At 42.7% G+C, this 25,561-nt stretch overlaps 1 protein-coding gene and 1 long non-coding RNA gene across 15 annotated transcripts in view; one reads left to right on the top strand and one right to left on the bottom strand.

Annotated features, from left to right (window-relative positions):
• Positions 1–5,906: 5,906 nt before the first annotated feature.
• Positions 5,907–25,561, bottom strand: part of SPATS2L (spermatogenesis associated serine rich 2 like) — a 179,031-nt gene continuing 159,376 nt past the window's right edge. For 12 of the 14 annotated variants that reach the window (XM_017946759.3, XM_017946755.3, XM_017946766.3 and 9 more), the window contains 5 exons: positions 24,430–24,488; positions 16,903–17,012; positions 14,352–14,454; positions 11,366–11,586; positions 5,907–6,801 (listed from right to left, as the gene is read on the bottom strand). In XM_017946759.3, coding sequence (XP_017802248.1) covers positions 6,406–6,801; positions 11,366–11,586; positions 14,352–14,454; positions 16,903–17,012; positions 24,430–24,488 — 889 coding nt within the window. In that variant the 3' untranslated portion in view covers positions 5,907–6,405. The remainder of the gene's footprint in view (positions 6,802–11,365; positions 11,587–14,351; positions 14,455–16,902; positions 17,013–24,429; positions 24,489–25,561) is intronic. The other 2 variants (XM_017946764.3, XM_017946763.3) reach the window with 1 other exon arrangement.
• Positions 6,786–25,561, top strand: part of LOC108581384 — an 82,663-nt gene continuing 63,887 nt past the window's right edge. The window contains exon 1 of the long non-coding RNA XR_001893521.3: positions 6,786–6,891. This is a non-coding gene — a long non-coding RNA (uncharacterized LOC108581384). The remainder of the gene's footprint in view (positions 6,892–25,561) is intronic.

Raw genomic sequence — 25,561 nt, 5'->3', positions numbered from 1 at the left:
AGTAGAGACGGGGTTTTGCCACGCTGATCTTGAACTCCTGACCTCAGGTGATCCACCTGCCTCATCCTCCCAAAGTGCTGGGATTACAGACATGAGCCACTGCACCTGGCCTGGTCAAATATTCTTATAGAGCTTACTAAGGATATGTTGGTTATCAATTCATCGCCTCTTGCTTCCAAATCCACTTTTTATTGTGCTCCTTGTGATACTAGAGCTGGACCCTGTAAACACTTCTCTCTCACCAGCTGGCATGATGTTAAGCTTTGTCATTGGTGGGACACTGCAGAAGGGCCCTTTTCTTCCAGGTTCAGGGTGCATCCCGGGTCTGGCTGCTGCAGTGCTTGGTTCCAGTGTGGGATATTCAGTGGCTTTCACCCTCAGCGAGCACTGCCTCATGCAGCTTCCTTTTGAGTGGGCCTCCCTGCTGGCTCCACAGACAATTCAACAACACTCCTGTGTGTGGTTTCCAGGTGAGTTTTGCTGGTGTTCCAGCTGCAGTCCCAGCAGGTTTAATGGCACCCGTGCAGGTGGATTCCTGGTGAATCTGAGTGGCTTCCAGCTTGCCAGCTCCAGCCTGCAACACCTCAGCAAGCTGCTCCATCCTCCAGTGGCCACAGCTGCACCCTCTCCAACAAGGCCCAGTGTCAGCCTTGAGGGTGGGGGAAAGCTCTTTCAAGCTTATTCGTTTCTTGGGTACTCTGTCTCGCCTCTAGTAGTGACTAGTCCCTGTATCAGCGATTCCTATTGTCTTCAGAGTTCTTACCCTTTAGTAGCTAATCTCCTGTTACCAGTTATTTCTGTCGATCTATCTTCCCCATATACATTGATAAAGCTTCCCTAGCAAATTATTCTGTGGTTACTGTCTCCTGCCTGGGATCTATATAAAGTGCCAGGCATTATTCCTAATGCTTTGCAAATATTAACTATTCAATCTTCATAACAACTCTGTGAGGTAGTTCCAGTTACTTGCCCCATTCACCTATGGACAAACCAAGGTAAGGAGATGTTTACAAACGTGCCCAGGTTTACACAGCCAGGAGGTGGTGGAGACAGTGCTGGAATCCAGACAGGTGACTTTGAGGGTCGGTTACTTCAGCTGCTCTGCTCTCTTCTCCTGTTTGCTCTAGGATTGTTTTACTGGGTTACTCTGCACAAGTCATTTAGACTCCAGAATTTTCTGGAGGTATTGGAGTTGGTTACCTATTCATATCTTCTCTCTCTTCTAATCAGTGTTCCTTGAGTGCCTACTATATGTCAGGTGTTGGCAGAGGAGTAATGATGTTATTGGCTGACTTGTTACACAATGATGGTAACTTACAGAAAGCGGGTTCTTTCAGAGGACTAGGAACAATTAAATTGAATTCAAATCTAAGTATCTGAAGTTAAAAACAGGATAGCTGGGCATGATGGTTCAAACCTGTAATCCCAGAACTTTGGGAGGCTAAGGTGGGCAGATTGCCTGAGCTCAGGAGTTCAAGACCAGCCTGGGCAGCATGGCGAAACCCCATCTCTACTAAAAATAGGAGAATTAGTCAGGTGTGGTGGCACGTGTTTCTGGTCCCAGCTACTTGGGAGGCTGAGGCTGGAGAATCGCTTGAGCCCAGGAGGTGGAGGCTGCAGTGAGCTGTGATTGCACCACTGCACTCCAGCCTGGGCTACAGAATAAAACCCTATCAAAAAAAAAAAAAAAAAAAAAAAAAAGAATAAGAAATGGATATCTTTTTTTTTTACACTGCTATTTTTTTGTAGAAGTTCTTTGGCCATTGTCTCACAGACATGCTTCTGAATTTTATTTTATTTTATTTTATTTTATTTTTTGCCAGAAGTCTACATAATTTCTCAGACAAATTTGCTTTAGAATATACTCATTATTCTGTAAAATTTGTTTGTGGCAATTCTTCCTATGAAACTGGAATTTAGTGGCAGCCCCAGAAGCTCCTCTGAGCTGTGGGAAAAAAGAGTTCTCAGACAAAGGGGCTTCTGATAATTAATCAGTAATGTGTAAGAACCTTGAGTGATGAGAGCAGCATTGTGTATTTCTCAGATAGAAAGACTAGATTCAGACCAGAGAGCCTTTGCCTGCGGGGGCTGCTGTAATGAGATTAAACACTGGGCTCCGCCAGTGGAGCAGCCTCCCAGGACTGGGGACCTGGTTCTTTGAAACTAAGAATAAACAGAAAACTTTGTTAGAATGTATTAAAGAAGCAAAAAGGTTTTTTAAATCCTCATAATGGATTGTAAAGAATAGTATTTAAATTATGCTTCAAATTCTTAGCTAAGTAACAAGAGAATCACTAGTACTTCGCAACTCTTCATAATTTTCTCACAAAAGCAGAGCCATTGAGATGGGTCAGTACTTTCAAGGAAATGCTGGAACAATGTATTAGGTGAATTGCTTTTTTTCCTTTTTTTTTTTTTTTTGGTCTTTTGCTATTTTATAGTTTGCGTAAGAAATTTAAGAACAAGTGACTGGGGTCGGGGGGCGGTGGCTCACGCCTGTAATCCCAACACTTTGGGAGGCCGAGGCGGGTGGATCACGAGGTCAACAGATGGAGACCATCCTGGCTAACACGGTGAAACCCCGTCTCTACTAAAAATACAAAAAATTAGCCGGGCATGGTGGTGGGCGCCTGTAGTCCCAACTACTCGGGAGGCTGAGGCAGGAGAATGGCGTGAACCAGGGAGGTGGAGCTTGTAGTGAGCTGAGATCCGGCCACTGCACTCCAGCCTGGGCCACAGAGCCAGACTCCGTCTCAAAAAACAAGTACGGCAAAAAAGGGTGCCGTTACATAGGTCATTGGATGCTATCACTGTAATGTCTGTTGAGAAATAAACATTTTACCATCTGTAGACACATGAGGGCGCTTTAAGCAGGCAGCGTGGGATGCAGCCTGCAGAGGGAGGGAGAAAGCTTTGTCAAAGGTAGCCTGAAATCAGGCATCTCCCTATCTGGTTGCGGACCTGTGCCTGCGAGGGGGTGGGGAGCACCAAACTGGTCTAGGAAAAGAACTGCGCAGGCCCTTGATCCCCACTTCTTACGGTGAAATCAAGTTTGAGGTTCAAATCAAGGCTTTCAGAGAGTCAGAATTTCCAAATGTTACTTTGGCAAAAAACTGCTTTTAATCTGGTAACGTTTCCCATTAACCTCATTTGATGTCCTTCCCTAAGAATGTTTAATTAGAGTCTCTTTTTGAAGCCAGCAGAATTGGACTGCTTGTGAACTGAGCTTTAAATTGGACATGTTGTGTTTCTAGTCCTCCATTGAGGGTGAATTTTGCAGTAATTTGCGTTTAACTTTGTGTCTTGCTGCATTAAGCACTTCTAGACAGAGCTGGAGTATGCAGAGATTCTCAAAAGAAATGTAAATTTGGAATGTAATTGGGAACCCAACAGGGAAGTGTGGATTTCACAGATGAAGTCTTGGTGGAAGATCTATGTGCTACAATGTGAGTTTGAAGTTATTCGATCTTCATGAGTATTAAACTATTTTAACCTCTACTAAGCAAATGTTTAAGAGAGAAGAATCTATTCTTTTGACTCCTGTGCATTAAGTAGAGAGATTAGAATTTAAAACACTTTAAATGAATGGCAGAATAGGACTCAGTTCTCTAGGATCACACCAATAGTTCCACCAGACAGATGAAGATATGTAATATAGTGTTTAAGTGGCCTGACACTGGCATTAAAATATTGAAATTACTGTTTCAAAAATGCAAATTAATAAATGCTCACATGCCCAGGGTCTATAAGAAAGGCAAAAACCAGCCAGGTGAGGTGGCTTATACCTGTAATTCTAACACTTTGGGAGGTCAAGGCAGGAAGATCACTGGAGCTCAGGAGTTCAAGACCAGCCTGGGCACCACATTGAGACCTCGTTTCTACTAAAAATTAAAAAAAATTACCTGGGACGTTGTGGTGCACACCTGTAGTCCTAGCTACTTGGGAGGCTGAGGATGGCTTGAGCCCAGGAGTTCAAGGCTGTAGTGAGAAATGATCACGCACTCCAGCCTACGTGATAGAGCAAGACCCTGTCTCAAAAAAAAAAAAAAGGCAAAAATATTGGAAAAAATGTAATCAGGTCTGAGCACTTGTTAGCATTCTTTTGTTTCTTTTCAGTGACATGGGAGTATTTGCTCTGTGCTCAGGAATGTGTTTGGGCTTTCTTAACCCTGAGGGAGTGAGTAGAGGTCAAGAGTGGTTGGGTTCGACTCTGACAAAGGCAGGTGCACTCCTGACCTGGCAAATTCATTTTTTTCCCTGTTCGAAGAATTACTTGACTCATCTTTAAAGTGGTCACATTTACAATGATATTTTTCAGTGCAAGCAAAATCTTGCTACATAAAAAACTGTGTAAAATCCTTCTGTCTTGTAATATATAAATTCAGGGCCTCAGATGGGGTAAACAGGGCCTACAGCGCAGAACATTTATCTTTCTTATTTGAACGAACAACTCTTCCTTCCTTCCTGGAATGTGACTTAACATTTAGAATTCCTATTAAATCTCTGGGTACACCCAGAGACCTCAGAAAGCTCGCTACAGAGACAGCAAACATCCTCCTGTACTTGGCAAAAGAAGAAACAGATGCTTGCGTGGCTTGCAGGCTCAGCTGCTCGGGGCTGCTCTGTGGAGGAGAACCAGTGAACCTGGGTTGCCAGAAAAAATGTTAATATTGAGCTGAGAAAAAGCATTTGCACTTGTGAGTAGCCAACAAATCTGTAGGACACATGTGAGTGCAATGGAAGCAGCACCCAAACTGGACTGCCCTGCAGTCAAAGTTAGGGGAACTGGGGCTATTTGGGGTTTGGGCCACCAGGTATCCATTTTCCCTTTGTGAGAAGTACCCCTTCTCCATCTAGCTCAGGAACTCTGGGAAGATGGCCACACCGCGGCTCCAGGGGTGGGCTCTGATTAGTCTATGCAAATTAGTTCATCCCATTCACTTCTCTCCACTCTTTCATGATTGGTTTAAGAGACAGGCCTACCAGCAATGGTATGCAAGACCTTTGCTGGAATTTCTGAGAAAGACACTTGCTCCATGTAGAAGCTACTAGGATAACTTCTCTCCTCTGGACAGTGTGGAGAATAGACTTGAGTCTTAAGAGTATGGTGGCCCTCTGCCATCATTCTGAATGCAATGTCAACCCAAGGAGGAAAGGAGAGCTAAGATAATCAAGAGATGGGAGCTGGCCGGGTGCGGTGGCTCATGCCTATAATCTCAGCAGTTTGGGAGGCCAAAGGGGGTGGATCACCTGAGGTCAGGGGTTCGAGACCAGCTTGGACAACATGGTGAAACCCTGTCTCTACTAATAATATAAAAATTAGCTGGACGTGGTGGCACACGCCTGTAATCCCAGCTACTCGGAAGGCCGCGTCAGGAGAATGGCTTGAACCTAGGAGGTGGAAGTTGCAGTGAGCCGAGATCTTGCCATTGCACTCCACCTGGGTGACAGAGCGAGACTCTGTCTCAAACAAAAAAAAAAAAAAAAAGAAAAAAAAAAGAAAAAGGAAAAATAAAAAAGAGATGAGAGCTGAAACCCTGATCAAACTGGACCAACTGGACTTTTCACTCACTGAACCAATAAATTCTTATTGTTTAAGCTGGGCTCAGCTGAGGTTTGTGGTACTTGCAACCAACGTTTCCAACTGCCCAACTGCCACATGGTGTGTCTAAGACAATCAGGGTGCACATCCATCTATTTGTGTGTAATCTAATTGAAAAGCCATATATATATATATATATATATTTTTTTTTTTTTTTCCTGAAAAAGTACTTGTCTCAAGAGAAACAGTATTTATTACACAGAGCTTTGCGCCACAACCTCTAGTCTCTAAAGTTTTTTTTTGAAAGCACTAAACAGTACATTCAATAACTAGGTGGGTATCAATAAAAGAAACTAGCCAGGTGTCAAATGCAGCATATTTTAATTTGTTTCAAATAAAGCAATATATGTATATATATTTTTTCAGAAAAACACCAGATGTTAAATTCTACAAAAGCGCATGTGTCCTCAGCAGATCATGTTTGTCTGATTATTAAGAATTCTTTTTTGTAACATTAACTCTCTAAAGACAATCAATGGACTGACATCACTGCTACAACATAGGTTGCTAACTGAGCCTCTGATCTTCAGTCACATCTTGATTTTCCTAACAATGAGTAAATACTGCCTGGCTAAAATGCTGCAAAGTCTTGATGAGAGAAAGCATCAACAGATCAAGCAAAGCCATGAAAGTTATGAAGCAAGCTAGAGCTGATTATTAGAATTAGTAAAAATGATTAAGAGAGGATGACACAACCATACAGGATTTGTATATTCTGATTGATTCTCTTTTGGCAGCGAATTGGGTCAGCACCTCGGGCAGGGAACCAAAACTGAATGGAAACTGCTCTTTTTCCTCCTAGCTCAGGCCACCAACGTCACAGCCGGGACTGAGAGAACTGCTGCATCTGTGGAAACTTCTATTCTTGTGGGGCAGAGATTGCACTGTGAAACCCTACCGACACTACCCCGGAAGGGCCTGGCCTCCGCGGTATCTGCAGCGTGCTGCCTTCGCCGGGGCTTTTCAGAATGGGCCGGGGCCTCGGGGGTCTTCATCCCTAAGGAGGCCTCTTGATTTTTGGCACCGCCTTTGTTTTTGGGCCGGAAGCCGTTGTGCGGCTGTCTTCTGTGTTCGTGGCGGTTGTTGCCCTTTCCCAGTGGATCGGCTTCATTCCCACTGCCCTGCGACTTGGCAGGCCCATTTAGCCTGTTGTTATGATACTGTGGATTAAATCTCCGTCTTTGGTTAGAAGATCCGTTCTACCAAAAAAGAAAAGAGATAAGTATCAGATGCCAGCAAGCCACAGATGACACCAGTAGACATCAGGGAAACCAAATCGCTAGCCACAGGTAAGTGTTTTTTTTTTTTTTTTAAATACACCAGAAGAATCAGAAAACATGAAGATGAGGTCAAGCAGATAAAATTATTAATCTTAAAAGAACAGTGGACTGTTTTGTAAGTGGAACTGAAAGAGAGGTTACAGAAGCCTAAGACAGACAATTCAAAAACTGGGTCAAATAAAATTCATAAAGATGCTTAAACTATAGCAGAATAAAATAGAAGCCAGGGGAAGAGTAATGATGATCCTGTACTACGCAGATTTCCAAGACATTCTGTAGAGACTGAGAGGGACAGGAGGCACAGAAATTGTAGACAGGAAAAGGGCGGGGTCCCTTGCCAAGCCCCACTCTCAAGCCCAAAGTGAGAACTTTATATTCCTGTTTTCCTGCTCAAATGTTGCCTTTTCCAAAACCACCGCTGGCCCACCCCACCCCACATCCTGTACCCATCAAAATCCCAGGCTCCACTGGCACAGAGCAGAGAAGAGGAGAAGAGGAGAAGCAGCTGCACGTCGGAGACTGCAGTCTGAGTCGGAGAGAAGCAGCTTGACTTTAGCGGGACTGCTTGATGGCAGGACTTCGGAGAAGAGGCCAGTCGGAGACGGCTGGACTTCAGGGGAACAATATGTTCTCACTCCATCGCCATTTTCCAGCTCTCCCTCCTGCTGAAAGCCACTTTCATTGGCAATAAAATCCCCCGTGTTTACAATTTGTTCATATGACCTGATTTTTCATGGATGCTGGACAAGAGCTCAGGATACAGGAAAGTGTCACACTGACCCTCTGCCTTCATGAAAAAGTAGGTTTATTGAGCTGTTAAACACTTAAGCCATCCTTGAACTGAAAAGCTAAAAGAGCATTGTAACGCATGCCTCTGGGCTCCAGGGGTCACGGGTACCACCCTAGGCGCTGCTGTGGGACTGCATGGAGTTTTGATCCTGCCAGCGCCCAAAAGTGCTTGCTCTAGCTCCTGCACCTGCTCACCTGCATGCTCTCCCTCCCTCAAGGGGTTGAGAGCTTCAGGCTGAGTAAGTGAGGCATCCCTGTTGCGAGGCCTGTGAAGGGGTCAAGGAAAATTTCCTGTTGAAAACCATGCATAGGAATTCTAATTACATAAGTGAAGAAAAAGTAAAATTCTGTAACTTTTCTTCTCTAAAGTAGCTTTTCTAATTTATTTCAAAACAAATATCTTTATAGTTCAGAAATATTATCTTAGATAAATATAGGGGTGAAGTGCATCTGGCAGGTCTTGGTGGCATGAAGAAATAAGGTGTATTTTCACAGAGGTAATTCGTTGTTTTTCTAAACTTTCTGCAGTCATAAGCAAATAAATTTTGAAGCCTCTATTAAAAAATCATTCCTTCAACAAATCAGTGGCCAGGAACATAAATGGATGAGTAGTAAGGATGCAATGGATTAAGCTCCTGTGCAAGGGAAAGATTTCTGAACTCCTCGAGGTCAGTAATAGCCAACACTCACTGAGTGCTTACCAGGCACTGAATGGGGTTCCTCACCATGCACTACCTCATTTAACATCACAATCACCCTCTAAGATAGTTGCTATTATGTGCTTCATTTTATAGATGAGGATAAGGAGTTTCAGGGACTTGCCCAAGGTCTATCTATAGTTGGGAAATGGCGGAGCTGTTCCTACTTTATATACTGTCTCCTGACAAGACTCTTAAGTTGTAACTTAAACATAAACCTTTTTTGAAAATCAAGCCTCTTACGAAAACATGAAATTTTATGAGTTACAAATATATAAGGTTCTTAATTTGTGCACTGTGACTGGATGGTATAGGTTTACGGCAGACCAACCCCCACTAATTCAGAGCCTAGAGCAAGAGTACAAATGTAGGTCCATACATCTGTTAAAGGAAAATAAATCTTGGGGCCCCCAAATCACTAAGCTAAAGGGAAACGTCAGGCTGGGAACTGCTTAGGGCCAACCTGGCTTCCATTCTCTTCAAAGTCACCCCTCTGCTCACTGAGATAAATGCGTATCTGACTGTCTCATTTGGAGAGGCTAATCAGAAACTCAAAAGAATGCAACCATCTGTCTTTCATCTACCTAAGACCTGGAAGCCCCCTCCTCGCTTCCAGTTGTCCGCCTTTGCCTCCAGGAGTCCCACCTTTCCGGACTGAACCGATGTTCACCTTACACAAATGGATTGATGTCTCCTGCCTCCCTAAAATGTACAAAACCAAGCCGTGCCCCACCACCTTGGGCACATGTCATCAGGACCTTCTGAGGCTGTGTCATGGGTGCATGCCCTCAACCTTGGCAAAATAAACTTTCTAAGTTATCTGAGACCTGTCTCACATTTTCGGGGTTCACACACCATACGTCTGAATACTGTCTTTTCCTGCCTCTGGCTCCATCCCACATTGTAAGGGGGCCTTGGGCACACAAATGCAGACATTCCAGCCTGCACACCTAAGCATCGCCTCCACTCCCACCCTTTGGGCGGATGGGTGTGAAAACTGGCTATGTTGTTTGTCTTCAAGATGATGTATACAGGAAAGTGGTCCAGGCAGATCCTGTGAGCAGGCTTGGGCCCACGTGGGAAGAGAAACCCAGGATCTCGAGTACTGACTGGCAGCATGCTTCAGAACAAAGAGTGTAATTTCCAGTGGCCCTGTTTCCTTGCTCTCTCTGACTCCTTATTCTGCAGAGAGGGCCATGGCTGCAGGAGGATCAAGAAGGTTACTTGAAAACACAGTGCCCAGTCCACAGGCCCTTCTTGCCTGGGTCTACAGCGTTCTCACTTAGATATCTGAGTATATTTCAACTTACATGAGCCATTACCTAAAATGCTAAACCAGAGAACTGAAAAAGTATTTATATGGATAGTACTTAATCTGGCCTCCTTTGTTTTTAAACAAATTATGAAAAAGGAAAATAGATTAAATTTTAGACTTGATTATTAGCATCGTCTTTACTAATGAACAGAGGCCCAGGCACGGTGGCTCATGCCTGTAATCTTAGTATTTTGGGAGGCTGAAGCAGCCAGATTGCTTGAGCCCAGGAGTTTGAGAGCAACATGGTAAAACCCCATCTCTACAAAAATTATACAAAAAAAATTAGTCAGGCATGGTGGCACACACCTGTAGTGTAGTCCCAGCTACCCTGCAGGCTGAGCCTGGTGGACTGTTTGAGCCCAGGAGGTTGAGGCTGCAGTCGGCCGAGATTGTGCCAAAAAAAAAAAAAAAAAAGAACAAAAGCTGTGAAGATATATTTAGACTACAAGTGAAAACAGATGTGATTATTATCTTTAACTAATGAGATTATAACATGCGCCTTGTCAAAGTGCTATCTTACAGCTCATGAAGACTTCAGGGCCTGAGAAACACCTGTCAATGTCATTAATAAGAATTCTCAAAGGCCAAGACAACAAAACCCGACAACACACCTGTTAGAAAACCAGCATTTTAAAAGACTTACAAAAAAAAAAAAAAAAAGACTTTTTCTTGGAGATAAAATGTATCTTTATAGCATAGCATGTCCAACTTCTATATCATCAGATCCATTTTTTTTTTTTTTTGAGATGGAATCTCACTCTGTCGCCCGGGCTGGAGTGCAGTGGTATGATCTTGGCTCACTGCAACCTCCACCTCCCAGGTTTAAGTGATTCTCCTGCCTCAGCCTCCTTAGTAACTGGGATTACAGGCATGTGCCACCATGCCTGGCTAATTTTTGTGTTTTTAGTAGAGACAGGGTTTCACCATGTTGGCCAGGCTGGTCTCAAACTCCCGACCTCAAGTGATCTGCCCATCTCGGCCTCCCAAAGTGCTGGGATTACAGGAGTGAGCCATTGCACCCGGCAGATCCCAATTTTTTGTTAATTCTCTAAGGATAAGGGGGAAATCACCTCCAAAAGATATAGTGGAGAAGCAGAAGGAGAGAAGGAAGATTGTTCTTTGGACACTTGTGCTTTTAGACGTCACAGTAGATAAGAATAAAGAATGTCATTTTGAAATGTATTCTCCTTACTGAAACCCCAAGAAAAGACTGCACTAACTTTAGCCTCTTATTGATCAGCTAAACATAAGTGGGGATTAAAATATCTTAAAAAACAAATGCCAGGTTTCCTCTCATTAGTGGTTTCAGTGGCCAGGTTCCAAATCTTGTTCCTGAGTCTCTGTGGGTCCCTTCCACATGTGGGCTGGTTTTGGGGCCCCAGGGATGGTGGCAGTCCTAGTCATGAGAAGAGCCGTGTCACCTGGGTGGACTCTGCTCGTGCGGTCAAGAGTGTAAACAGGCCACTTCCTCCACACGGGAAAGCACCCGGGAGGCATGGACGAAGGCAACCAGGGGAGTTCCCAAGAGGCCAGCTGGGCAGTGCTGCTGGGTGGGGAGTGGCTGAGGGCAGGTGGCGGGAGTCTAAGTGTGACCCCAGGAGGCCCAGAATCTAGTAGCTGCTGTTTCATTCCTCTGGAAACAGGTTCCCCGCCCCGGCACCCTGCACCAGTGTCTGCTTACCTGCTTGTTGGCCGGCATGGCCTGGTGAGAGGGGTCGGTGGTGCTGGGGAGACTGCTCACCATTTTGGGGTTTGCTGCTTTGCCTTCAGAGGGCTTATTGTGAGTGGAGGATTTTCGGGAAAAGTTACTCTGTTTCCCGGAGGTTGCTGCGTGTGCATTCAGCAGAGGCAGCAGGGAGCTGCAGGGCGTTCTTGAGGAATAGTTGTTCTTTGGATGTGTAACTGCAATAAGAAAGTGCTCAGTGTTATGAGCTGCACCTCCAACACTGCTGCCTCAGTAACCCATTACGAAGCGCTAGAAGATGAAGAAACTGGCCAGGAGCTCCACAGAAACATTAAGAAAGTTTTCTTTTGAAAGATGTTATTTGAAAGGGCACCTTGGTGCTTAAGAGAACAACCAAATTTCTCTTGTGGGAATCACTGAACTGTGATTACAGCATAATCATCCAAGTTGGGAGACATTTGTAGGAAATAAGACATATCTGAGCAACTTAAATATTATTCTTTAGGTCAAGAACCACCAAGGGAAAAGAGATAATGAAACTTCAAGGTTCCCTCTCTGGCCCTGTCTGCAAATGCACTCTGCCTCGTAGATCCCCCATTACCGAACCCATTCTCACCTCCCTGATCAGTTCCCTGGACCAATTGGTACTGCAGACACAGAAAGATTGGGAGCTATGTGGACACTCTGGTCTGTCAGATCCATGATGTTCTGAGAGCTTGGGAATGGGGTGATGTTGGATGTTAGGAATTCTGTTACTCTGGGTCAGGCATATCCCCCAAACACAGGGCCAGGCCCGCCAGCCCCTAAGGCATCTTGTATATTTCATTAGTGCTCCATGATCCCACCTTTAATCAACCCTGTTTCCTGCAGCCTCACTGCAGATATGCACCGCTTCCAAGGTTACAGGCAAGGCAGGCTGATTAGGCAGACACCCATCAGAGCTCAGGGCTCAGGGCTCAGGCAGGTCTGCTCAGCGTTTATTATGACCATTTCTGCTGGTTTTGAAAGTGGTGGTTTCTGCTGGGATGGTTTCTACATGATTATACTGAATCGGAACTGGAGGGAATCAATTCAAGGATAAAGCCACTACTTCCCTCTCACAGTTCACCAGAATCTGACTGCCAGCTAGACCTTTCTTTGATTCTTAAAACTGTCACCAATTTTTGAAAGCAATTTTGTTTGCTCCCTTTGTTGGATCAGATTTAATCCCAGAGTTCTGCTAGAGGATTAGGCGGGATCAGTAGCGGTCATAATACAAGAGAAATGGAAAGGTCAGGGATGCATCTCCAGTCCCTTCAGTGTATTGGGAAGGTGTGACAGCAAGCTGGGGCTGTCCAAACGTGACCAGGAGATTTCTGTGGCTCCTGTGCTCACCAGATTCAGTTTCAGGGGGTCATTATTGTCTGCAGATCAGGGACCACTATTTCCGGTTCAGCACCTGTGGATTCTCAGTGTGCTCGCAACAAAGCTGAGAAAGAAGGGCCTTTGGATGACTACGGTGTCTTTCAGAATGGACACCTGGAATTTGGTAAGGGACCATTTTCTCCCACTAGATGGCACTTGAAATGCTCAGGAGGAAAGGAGGTGAAGGGGCACCTCTCCATCACCCCTGAGATCGGTGACAGGGCGTCACTCAGCATCACTCTCTTGGCTCATTGAGGGCTGAAGTGGAAAGGTGCGTGGAGCAAAAGCTGGGGATGGAGAATGGCAAATAGGTAGATTTTTTCATAAGGAAGATTACGGGGGGGTATAATTTTTAAAAATGCAGTCAGAAAATCAAATAATTGGCAAGGATGTGTGGACAAGGATGCTCGCAGCAGTGTTAATTAATTAATTCATTATTTTTTTGGAGTGCTCTGTTGCCCAGGCTGGAGTGCAGTGGTGTGATTTCCACTCACTACAATCTCTGCCTCCTGGGTCCAGGCTCAAGCAATTCTCCTGCCTCAGCCTCCCTAGTAGCTGGGTTTACAGGTGCCTGCCACCACGCCCAGCTAATTTTTGTATTTTTAGTAGAGACAGGGGCTTTACCACATTGGCCAGGCTGGCCTCGAACTCCTGGCTTCAGGTGATCAGCAGTGTTATTTTAATGGTGAAAAACTGGAAGCAATCTAAATGCAGCAACCAGAAGACTGGTGACATCAATTATACTTAGATAAATGACTGGTTAAATATATTGATATGAAAAAATGTCTACCATAGATTGTGAAGTGATAAAAGCAAATTGTATTACTATATATGTATGCAGTGTAGTATAGTTAATTATATCATAATAGGCAGTGCAGCCAAATCTTAATTTTTCAGCTGACTGCGAGGCTGTGGGTTTCTGCATCATTCACTAGTCCTCTCCTCCTTGCGGCCATCCTTAAAGCCACTTCCGTGCTCATTCCCACCTCCCCTTGTGGGTGGGCTGGTGTGGGGGAAAAATATAGCAGCCAATTTTGTTGCACATTAGCTGCTCTAATTAAGGCTTAATAGGGAACAAGACTAAAGCTAATGGCTGAGTGAAGTCTTTCATTATCTGTAGCCTCACTCAGCACAGAGAACCAAGGGCGGAGGCTCAGGGCACTGCTGAGGGGCCCGTGCAACAGCTGGGCCCTGCACAACAATAACTGATTGTTCCCTGACATGTTAGGAAGACTCACGCTCTGCCTAATGAGTTTCTGTAGAACCAGGGCTGTCTGAAATCAGAGAAGCAGTTTAACTGGAAGTGCTTCATAAAAGTTTGCAAAAGGTATAAACTAGTTGACCTGTTCTATTCCACTTAATAAATCCTGGGGAGTTACTGATGGGCAGTGGCATTTGAAGACTCTAAGTTCAAATCTCAACATTTCTGGTGACTTGTGTCATGAGCTTAGACCATTAAATCTCTTTAGACCTCACGTCAGTCCCCTGGGGGGACTGCACACCTGACATTTCCAATAGCAACTCCAGATAGCACCAAGGTTACTCACACAGAATTATTTAGCAAGTATGCAAAACTCACTTTCTCCGCAGAGCATGATTTGGGCCTTCAGCTGTTCGATGTCACAGGAGAACCGGGCAGCTTTCCCGAGCTCTTCATCATATTTACGCTCGCTGACAAAGTGCTGGAGGAAAGAGATGGAAAGCAGGAACCCCATGATTACAGAAATGACTGAAGCACCCTGTGGATGCGTTCACTCTGCTCTTCCGGTGTCACGGCAGTGCTGACCTGGTGGGGATCTTTCCAGCCCTGCTGCTGGGAGGCTCCACGCTCAGTCTTAGTCCTGACCCGGCTAGGGAATGATCATCTTCCTGCCTGGGGAATATGTGAGGGGCCTGTGTTTCTCGTTTGGGCCTACATGGAATGTGTGTCTGACTCATCTATTTAAGCTTTTAGCACCCCTCGCCCTCCTAGTAATTTTCTGAATTGCGTTCTGGCAGGGTCTTCTGAGTTTGGCCAAGTGCCTGCTAAGGTATTAACCATCAAGAGAAAACATGTCCTCCTTCCTAGACCCCCATCCCTATTTTAATAGGGAACTGGGAAGTCCACAAAGCCTTTAGTGTCTGGAAGATATTATTTTAAATGGCAGGATTTCAAGTGGTGTGAAAAGAAGTGAGAAAGATTATTTTTCAATTCCTTTAAAATTAAGATCTATGTGTAGAAGACAACGGTGAGAAATACAGAAATAACTGACTCAGTCTCTTCCTGAGTTTACCAGGGAGTTTAGCAATGGCAAGGAAAACAGATACCATTAACTACAGTACAAGGTGGAATGTGGTTGGTGCTTTAGGAATATAAAAGAGGAAGAAATTATTTCCTACTGAGGTCTATGGGGAAAGAGTTATGTAAGAGAGAACATTGAAAAAATCATTGAACACTTACCAGGCACTGGCCAAATTCTTACCAGATAATCTCATTTCATCTGATCACAGTATTACGAAGTCAGTACTATTATTACCTCTGTTTTACAGATGGGGGAATTGAGGTTCTAAGAATCTAAGAGAACACATAACTTATCCAAGGTCACAGAAATAGAAAATTTTGCAGCTGGACTGCTTCACTCCAAAGCCTGTGCTACTAACCGTTTTATGATGGGTGGGATTTTGATAGGCAGAAATGAAACTCGGAAGATGAGTTGATTTCAATAGACCAGGAAGCTGGCAATTTTATATTTCTTACTTGATGTTCTAACAAGCTGGGATTTTTGTAGAGAAAGATGGAAGTCGGAATATATATTGAAGTCCAGTTGTGAATTTCTTTCTGAGGGGAAGGAGATAACTGCTTTGGGAGTTTAAGGCTGCAAGGAGACAGTGTAGGCAGAGACTAGTGAGGAGGCCACTGCAATTGGCTGGGTGAGAGGCCACAAAGGCCAGAACAGAGAAGGTGGAAAGGCCACTGACACCCTCAGCACCCTCGGGTGAGGTCCTCTTCCCCATGGGGCCCGCTTTCATGCCCAACCAGGAGGCAGAGAGTTGAAAAGTCACCTGCCACTGTCTATCATTGCCAAGCAGTTTTATGCCCCAATTTGCAATTTTACTTTCAAAGGTAGCAGCAGCTGTGTCTTGCAACCACTCTAGTTTCCTGGAAGTGGGTATGAAGCCAGAAGGCGTGTGTGTGTGTGTGTGTGTGTGTGGTATACTGGGTGAAAAAGAGGATAAGGGGAATTTTAAAATTTCTTCCTATTTTGTTGTAAACACTTACACTTGCCCTCCTGGTAACCATTTCCCCTTCTGGTAACTGTACCCTGATGCAGTTTCAAAGATCCATAGTCTTGGTGGGTCTGGCAATCAAGATGTCACACCCTCTCTGGGCCAAATGATGGACGTGACCCAAGTAGAGGCCAATCAGAGCCTCTCTCTTAGGGATCTGAGCCAAGTGGGGTGGTACAGGGCTGATGGTCCCATGACAGCGTGTCTAGCGATTATTTATTTTACCGGAACCACCCCAGTTCCTACCTAATTGTTGACCTGAGCTTTCAGATAGTGCTCTGCTTTGGTGAGCTATACTCACATCCTTTCAAATTCTACTTGTCCTTGAGGTTAGCCAGGGTCAGTTTCTGTTGCTTGTCAATGAAGGAATCTAATAAATACGTATTTATGGATAGCATTCTTAATACGAATGCAACTAAACTAGAAAAGAATATTAGGAAAGAAATCTCCACAGTCCGCATGCTTTCTAATCTTCACCGTTACACTACGTTCATGCTTCGCGTGTGTGTATACATCTCTGGATGTGTTTATATGCATACCTATAAATCACAATGTGTGAAAATAACATCCCCCATCCCAGCTATAATTCATGGTCAAGTTACTTTATTTGGGTCAGTCTCTACTGACTGACAAAATAGCTTGTACCTCTCCTTTGGATTTACACATTTCTTCAAAGCACATTACACTTAAACACAGTGATTATGGGGGTCGTCCCCCTTCTGTGTTCTCTATTTCCACCCTGTGGAAGAGAGCTGGGTGTAGATGTTAGATCCTCAGAGAGCAGAACTCTGTGGATGCAAAACAAACATAATGGGGATCAGCTCTCTGGCTCAGGGTTCAGGCTGTGATATTTTAGAACTGACCTTAATTTCTGCCCTGAGTTCAGCCAGCTGCATCTCTGCCATCTGACTGGCGAGGTCAGTGAGTCTCTTCAGTTCTTCTGCTTTCTTCTGACGAGCAGTCAGGATTTCCACTGCCAAATAAGGAGGAGTCATACATTAGGGCCAGAGATTGAAACATATTAAATAACCTAATTTCTTGGAATCAGTTCTCGCTCCACAGACTGATTGCTTTGTTGGACCATGACTGTGTTTTCTGAGTTGGTCACGGAGGCGGGTTCACCCTCTGTGCCTATAACCAACAACCCAGTTCCTCCTGTCCTCCTCCACCAATCCCCAAGCCAAACACAGTCCCTTCTGATTCACTGTACATTCCCACTCTACATTTTCTCCACTGGTGTAGGACCTCACTTACGGAATTTAGACTTTTGAAGTTTGTTACTCTGAACAACGATCTCTGAAAAACAACACTTATTAAAATCCTCTCCGAGTGATACTGCAAAGACAAGAAGTCCACTAAGCAGAAATCATTCTATATGTGCTGCACTATTAAACTTTAACAGCAGCAGCCCTCTTGAACTTTAACACATACTCACTTAGGGTCACTAGTTATGTTATTGGAATCTGACATAAAACTCTAACTTTATTAGATTTTTTGTGAGCCAAAAATGTCTCTGCTTTTGATACTCTGCAGATATGTTTCCATTCAGCAAAGAAACAGAAGTTCTACCCCAGAGTGTCTTAGGTCTTTCTATAAGTGTCCCCAATGGAAAAATTTCGAGAGTGAGTTAGGCCAGCTAGAACTAGATTCGTGTGAATTTTTTAGCACCTGCACACGTAGAGAAGACACTGGGGACTACTCTGGTTCCAACATTTTCCCACATCTTCAGATGAACTAAAGGTTCAAATAGATGTAGTAGCCTATCAGTTAGTGTCTGTGTGTGTATACCCGTGTTTCCCAAAAGATTATGGTGCTCAGAAGCAATCAATACAAACACACAGGATGAGATTTAAATATGAAGTTGGATCTTTCAATAGATAGACTTGTGGCTAATTTGACTCATATGAATTGCCTTCATTTCTTCGGGACAAACATTTTGAGTTATAAGAAAAAACGTGTTCATCTAAGATGACATGCATGTCGGAATCACATTCTATGCTTGGCTGAACAAGGATCAACTGCTTTATTAGACCAGATTCACAGCACACATGCAGGGCCAAACAATATGATTTCTGATTTTAACAGTTCTTATTATACAAAATATCAAAAGATAGTCACCGCAAAAGCCCAAAAAGAAGTACAGAATCCATCAAGAGTTAAGATTCCCTGCAAATCAGAAACCATTCTTTAGACAGACTTAAAGGCATTTCATTTTTTTTTTTTTTTTGAGACGGAGTCTTGCTCTGTTGCCTAGGCTGGAGTGCAGTGGCGTGGTCTCAGCTCACTGCAAGCTCTGCCTCCCAGGTTCATGCCATTCTCCTGCCTCAGCCTCCTGAGTAGCTGGGACTACAGGCGCCCGCCACCATGCCTGGCTAATTTTTTGTATTTTTAGTAGAGATGGGGTTTCACCGTGTTAGCCAGGATGGTCTCAATCTCCTGACCTCATGATCTGCCTGCCCTGGCCTCCCAAAGTGCTGGGATTACAGGCGTGAGCCACTGTGCCCGGCCCCAAGAGATTATCTTTTTATGCTGATATCAATATTGAGATGTTAATAATTAGTCTATAACTCTTACAGCTTTATCATCTGCCAAACTATGCTAATCATGCTTTGATTATTTAACTGGGGGTCCTCCTGGCCCCCATTTACAATACCATGTGGCTGGGCAGACAGATCTGTGCCTAATAGTCTTTCTGAATACAGAGGAGCTAGTGAAAAACTTGTCTGGATGATGAGAGTGAAAGGAAGTTTCATCTCAATGTAGACAACATATTGCTAAATGATGTCTCAGGACACCCAGTTGGACCAAAGGTCACAAAAAGGTGGCTCACTATCATTTTCAGCCAGAGTACATATGTCTTGTTTGGTCCACACATTACATTTACAAATTCATTGCCCACATTTAAAAATCAGAAGATTCCATTTGAAAGCTGGCTCTCTGGCATCTCTTAAAGTACTGGAATTTCTGGCCATAGTTGGTCAACATTCTTACATGGTGACAAGTGGCTGAAGCCAAGAAGCCACTGCCCTCTTTAGATGGAGTTGGGTGCCCAGTGTGCCACGGTTTCTCCCTGCCCCATTTAGCAAATTAATGTTACCCATCTGTTTCCTGCGAGCATCTCCAATCACTCTCGGGACTATGGTGTGAACTGCACTATGTAGTTCTTTGTGTCCATGGCACCTACTGCCTGCTCGGTACACAAGAGGTATGCAATATGCTTGCTGAGTGAAGAATTCAATGAATGAATTAATCTATTACTTAAAGGGAATATCTAAAGAAGGATGGAAGTTCCTTTTCCACAGGGGTCACTTAAGACTGTTTAGGATCCATACCTTTGATTGGTTATGTTATTTGTTTGCCATTATAATTCAACATATGGATGGGACTAACATCTGCAGCATGAGAAAACAATTCAAGTAGGAAGATGAAATGAGGTACGTTCTTCTTGCAAACTAAAATAAAAAAATTAATTTTGTGCCAGGCGCAGTGGCTCACACCTGTTATCTTAGCACTTTGGGAGGCTGAGGCAGAAAGATTGCTTGACTTAGGAGTTTAAGACTTGCCTGGGCAACAAAGCAAGACCCCATCTCATCAAAATAATAATAATAATAATAATAATAATAATAATAAAAATCTGAAGGCCCAGACTTGAAAAGCAGCTAGTAAAGGGGTCATTAGACTCTCAGTGATGACAGTCCAACAGATCTGACTTTTCTTCATGATCAGTCGTGACACTGGTGACAATTAGGGGTCATTGTTCTTTTTGATTAAGTAAAACTTGGGCATTCATACCAAACAAAAGATTTTGTAGACATAGATATAAATGGGCCCTAAAATAGGAATGCAGGTGCAAGATCACCAATAAATTCTAAGTTTACACTCATGCAAATGTGCATGGAAACGAATACTTTGCATCAGCAAGTGTTGAAATGCGTTTTACATATAGTCTCATTAACATTTCAAAGTCTTTCATTATGAACAAAGCCTTAAAACTTGAGATCTGAAGCTAATATTCTTTGGCTGGAGGGGGTGAACATTTTCACCTCAAAAACATCAATCACACAAACAAGAAACAAAAACAGATCAGATCTTAAGCTTCATTGATCCTGTAATTTACAATAGAATAATAAGTATGTTTTGGAAGCACCATCCTTTCAGAAATCTGTAGAGGGAGACACCTGGTACAGCTTAGGTTTCAAATGTATCTCGGGCGACTTAATTAATATTACGTATGTATAAACAGTATCTGGTATGCTGAAATCCACTTTCTCAACAGGATTTATAAATGCCTTCAAGTTTTTGAAACACATTGGAAGCTTGCTCATATTATCTGAACCATAGAAAGGGCCTTGTTGTTGACAGGCACGGGGAGTTTCACGCTCGTAATCCCAGCACTTTACAGAAGGACGTTGAAGTCAGGAGATCGAGATCATACTGGTTAACATGAGGGAACCCCTTGCCCCTACTAAAAATACATGCACAAGGGCTGCAAGTAGGTGTTTTAGGTCTCAGCTACTTGAGGGAAGGAGGGGCAGGAGAATTTGGCATGTGAACTGGGAGGTTTCTGGTGTGAGCCGGAGTCGTGACCACTGGCACTCCCAGGCCTGGGGCGCAGGCGTGACCACCTCAAAAGAAAAGAAAATCTTTTTTGAGAGATGGGAGTCTCGCTTCTGTTGCCCAGGCTGGAGTGCAGTGGCTGATCTCAGCTCACTGCAAGCCCGCCTTCGGCCTACCATTCTCCTGCCTCAGCTTCCCGAGTAGCTGGGACTATAGGCGCCCGCCACCTCGCCCGGCTAGTTTTTTGTACTTTTTAGTAGAGACGGGGTTTCACCGTGTTAGCCAGGATGGTCTCGATCTCCTGACCTCGTGATCCGCCCATCTCGGCCTCCCAAAGTGCTGGGATTACAGGCTTGAGCCACCGCGCCCAGCCAAAGAAAATCTTAAGGCTTCTCAAAACAATAACCCTAAGCAGAAAATATGCTCAAAATCCCAAGGTGGGGGCCAGGAGCCAGAGAAGTGGCTCTTCAAGCACAAAGTATTTTTTGAAATACTTTTTATTCCTTAAAAATTCTCGTGAATTTTGCATTCTACTTCATAATTTGTTTGTGTTACTACAAATTTACAAAGTCACGTTTTCTTGCCATATCTCTAGTGAAATTGACACCTGTGCTTACCTGTGTATAAACATGAAGTTTGAGACCCTAGCACTACAACACGCTTGGTTTCTTGTATTGTAAAATCTGTGTAGGAATTGATCACATATTGTAGGGTTATTGTGGAAATATATGGAATAACATACGTGAGGTGTTTAGTATAGTACACTCAAAATGCTAACTCTGAATATTATTGATAAAGTGAGATCTCTTCATCTAGAATATACTTCCTCTTTTTTGCAATTACATGAATGTTCACTAATATCGGTTCCCACAGTCTATAGATACTGATTTATTTACAATAACTCATTTAACAAGTATTTATGAAGTACCTGCAGTATTCTCAGCACTGGGTTAGGTGCCATGAGGGATTTAGGAGCTTCTGTTATAATTGAGGAAATATGGTTTATAACGTCTACAGGAAATGTAAAGTGTGAAAAATACTCTTGAGACCACAGAGAACCAAGTTAAAGTCGGTGGTTGTAAAGACAGTACTGTAGTTAGTGGGGAGAAATTCCATGGTTCCTTCTATCTGTGGAGAAGACATAATGTAGATATAGGCTTGTCATTTGAGAGATGCAATAGAACCCCGACCTCCATTTTTTGATTGTAATATGGGGGGGTTGGGGTAATTTACTAATAAGAGCTCTTCTCTTTTTGCACACATATTGTGTCAGGCCCTGTGCTAAGTGCCTGACATGTATTTTTTCATTTTATCTTTACAATAACTACTTGAGATGGATATTATTATTATTATTATTGTTGTTGTTGTTATTATTATTTTTAATACAGGGTCTCTCTCTGTTACCCAGGCTGGAGTGTAATGGCATGATCCTGGCTTGCTGCAGCTTAAACTCCTGAGCTCAAGTGATTCTCCCCTCTCACCCTCTAGAATAGCTAGAACTATGGGCACATGCCACCACACGTGGCTAATTTATTTTTTTAGAGATAGGGTCTTACTATGTTGCCCAGGCTAGTCTCAAACTCTTGGCCTCAAGCAATCCTCCTGCCTTGGTCTTCCAAAGGGTCTGGGGTTATATGTGTGAGCCATTGCCAGGGCCTAAGGAATATTAGACTTTGAGAAGTCAACAACATGGTTCAGGGACACATAGCCAGTTAGAGATGGAGGCTGGACTTGAACTCAGTTCTGCCTGCCTCAAAGGCATACAAATGGGCTTCCCCTGGGCTGAGGGTAGTTAAAAAACCAGGACCTGCTGTGCCAATTACTGAAGTTATGTGAACCCTGTCAGCCATTCTAGCAGTTTCAGCTAGCCTGAAAGCTTGGTGAGTGCAGGCTCTACATTTGTCTGTTTGCTGTTTATCCTGGACACAAGGAAGCCCGTGTATTTACTGATTGAATAAGTTTTTAAAATGAATGCTCTCCAGAGATGCTCCAAATTCCACAGGTCTTGGCATCAAACACTATCATATCTCAAGAAGGAAAAATGAGTATATGAAACCCGAGGTCTTTTGTTGACCTCTAAGAAAAGTGATGATGTGCTAGTGACTTTCTATTTTGGTTCAAGAAGATCATTTGTGTCTGTGTTGCTTGTTAGCATTTTTATCATTAGGACATGCAACTGAAGTAAGCTATACTTGAGAAGTAGGGAAAATCCCAAGTAGTGTATATTATCTACTTTTACTGAAGATATCAACAAATTTCATAAGAATAAAATAATTTCACAATCAAAGAGATTGTTTAAGTACCTAAATAGTCCATAGCTTCACCCTGGATCACATTAGTTTCATTTAACAAAGCTTGATGTGTTTCACGATTCTAAAATGTTGCTTACAATTACTTAGATGCCTGACTAAAGGAGGTCTGAAATGAATATCAAAATAATTTAGAAAACTGTGTAACAAAAATAACAATAACTATTTTCCATAAAGTGATACTTGAATTATGGCTTAGGTCCAGACAAGAAAAATAGAAAAGAATGAAGAATCTGGTCTGATCTTTCATTCTGGCAAAAGAAAGACATCACATCAAAGGTAAAGGGATTTCACTGAAATCTGGTTAGGGGCACAGACTGCCATTTATCCAATTCATCTTTGGGTAAAGATGAGGAATTTAAAATGCCCAGGAGACAAGGATTGTAAAACTAAATCCCAGCTGAAAAATATGGTCTTAGGGGCCCCATTAACACAGCAAACTAAATTCAATAATAAGAGAGGGCCTTGCACATTCACTTGTGGTTTGATGTTGAATCTGACTGAGTAATCTTGTCTTTGTTGAAATTTCCAACTCATGAGCCTCAGTCTATTTAAGATGGTAATTCTTCTCTACTATTCAAGTAACTTTACCACAGTGGAAAAGTTTAGAAATCAGCATAAAGAAAATAAAACAAGTCAAACCCAGAATGTTAATATTTTATGTTAAATTTAGGATTAAGTTTTGCAATGATCAAGATAATCTGAGCATGTTCATTATTTAAACAGAGAATTTGGTACATTAAGCAAAGTGATTTGTGATTTTCAGTTTAAAATATGGAATTGATTTTCTTTTGCAGTTTTAAGTTGGCAGGTGTCAGTGTATTTGATGAAGTTCATGAACAGAACTGGAGTATTTTAAGACAACTGTGTTTAGTGTATCTTTAATTTTGAATTATTAATCTTATAAGAGTTGCTTAAAAGCTTAGGAACACTTTGCTTGTTAGGTTTGTGAGTTTGCCTCGTCTGACGAGTGAAGTGCTTAAGACAAATCAGATATATTAAATTTATATATGTAATTAAAAATGTTGAGGGGAATTTAAGTAATTAAGTTTCAAATGGGACTACTTTTCTAGGAAAATTTAATATGATAAACTTAATTGAACCTAAAAAAGAACTAGTAAAAATGATGATGAGATTTATAAGTTTTAAAGAGTTAAAAATTGTCTTAAAATCTAACACTAAATTCAATGTCATTTTAAATCCAATTAACTATAAGTTCTTTATGTGCACAAACATCCCTTTGGACTTTAGAAAACTCAGCTGACACCTATTATGTACTGAGTGTCCATCCTGCCATGCACTCACCTGTATGAGGCGAGTGTTACAACTATATCCTTTTGCCAGATGATGTAAATGAGGCTTCCAGGGGCTAAGTGACATGCCTAAAGTTACAGAGTTCATGAGCCAAAATTTCAGTATAAATTTTAGGACCCTGCTCAGAATCTGGTGTCATTGTCAGTCTGACCTATGGATTGCTTCTGATTGGGAAGCTCCTAATCAAATAACCATGTGTCGTCTACTTACTGGCTTCTTCTTTAACTTTATCCATTTCTGCCATTAATGAAACTTCTTTGTCAATGATGCTGGGGAAAAACAAACACAAAAACAAAAGCAAAGAATGCTTAATCAAAGATAAACTTTTAGTAAGCACTGAAATCAAAAGAAAAATTATTTTCATTAAACAAAATACAAAATTACCATAAATATTTCTATGCTACAATGCCAGCAGTACGCTCTGCCTCTGCAAAATATGAGGCAATATGGAAGGGATGTTCCCAAGGATTACATAGTGACATCTGCTGATTAAATCATTGTCAACGAACCTAAAAAGAAGTCTTTTAGACTTTCAGAATTGTGCTGCTTTGAATTTAAATTTGGGAATATTTTTGTCCTATGCATTCCAAAGTTCCAAAACAATATAATAAGTATTTGAAAAGCTGGCACTTAGGTCCTTAAGAACTGTAGTTCCCAGTGTCTCTGTGCTCCACCCTGAGAGATTCTGGCTGGGAGGGAAGGAGATGGGCCCAGTTCTGCTGCAGATGGTCCTGGGACCATACTTTGAGAAATATGATCGGGGCCAATCCATCCACATGCTCAACAACATGAGTCTCTGCCTTTCTCATTCTCCCGAGTAAGCATCTCAAGGTTCTAATGAACTTTTTCTCATATTTCATTTATTTTTTGGTTAGTCGTTTGAAAAGTTATTATCTGCATAAAGCTAATAATGATCTGTCCCAAAGTTTGCTTCTCTCCTATCCCATCCCAACTCCCAGTTCTCTAGTTCCCCTCCCAGAAGTAATGCATCATGACAAATTCCTTGTATGTCCTTTTACAGATTTTTATGTAGGAAGGAGTAAAGAGAGGTTTCAGCAAAAAGGCAGGGAGCTGTGCAGGGTGAAAAGCCTGGGGAAAACCCCCATGGTGGGTGAGCACAGATGTCAGATTCTCTTTATATTTTTAGTGTAGTCATAAATATTTAAATATATATCTTTAAAATATAAGGACTTTTGGGGACCACAATCATTTACTATAACACCTATACAACATTCACAATAATTTAATGTTTTCAGATATCTACCTAGTATTCAAATTTCCCCAACCGTCCCGTAATTTTTTTTTTTTAAAATAGTGTGTTAAAACCAGGATCTAAACAAGC

Source organism: Papio anubis, chromosome 10, assembly GCF_008728515.1.
Source record: "Papio anubis isolate 15944 chromosome 10, Panubis1.0, whole genome shotgun sequence".
Classification (NCBI taxonomy): domain Eukaryota; kingdom Metazoa; phylum Chordata; class Mammalia; order Primates; family Cercopithecidae; genus Papio; species Papio anubis.
The sequence above is the reverse complement of the archived record's forward strand: the minus strand, read 5'-3'. Positions and strand labels throughout refer to the sequence as shown.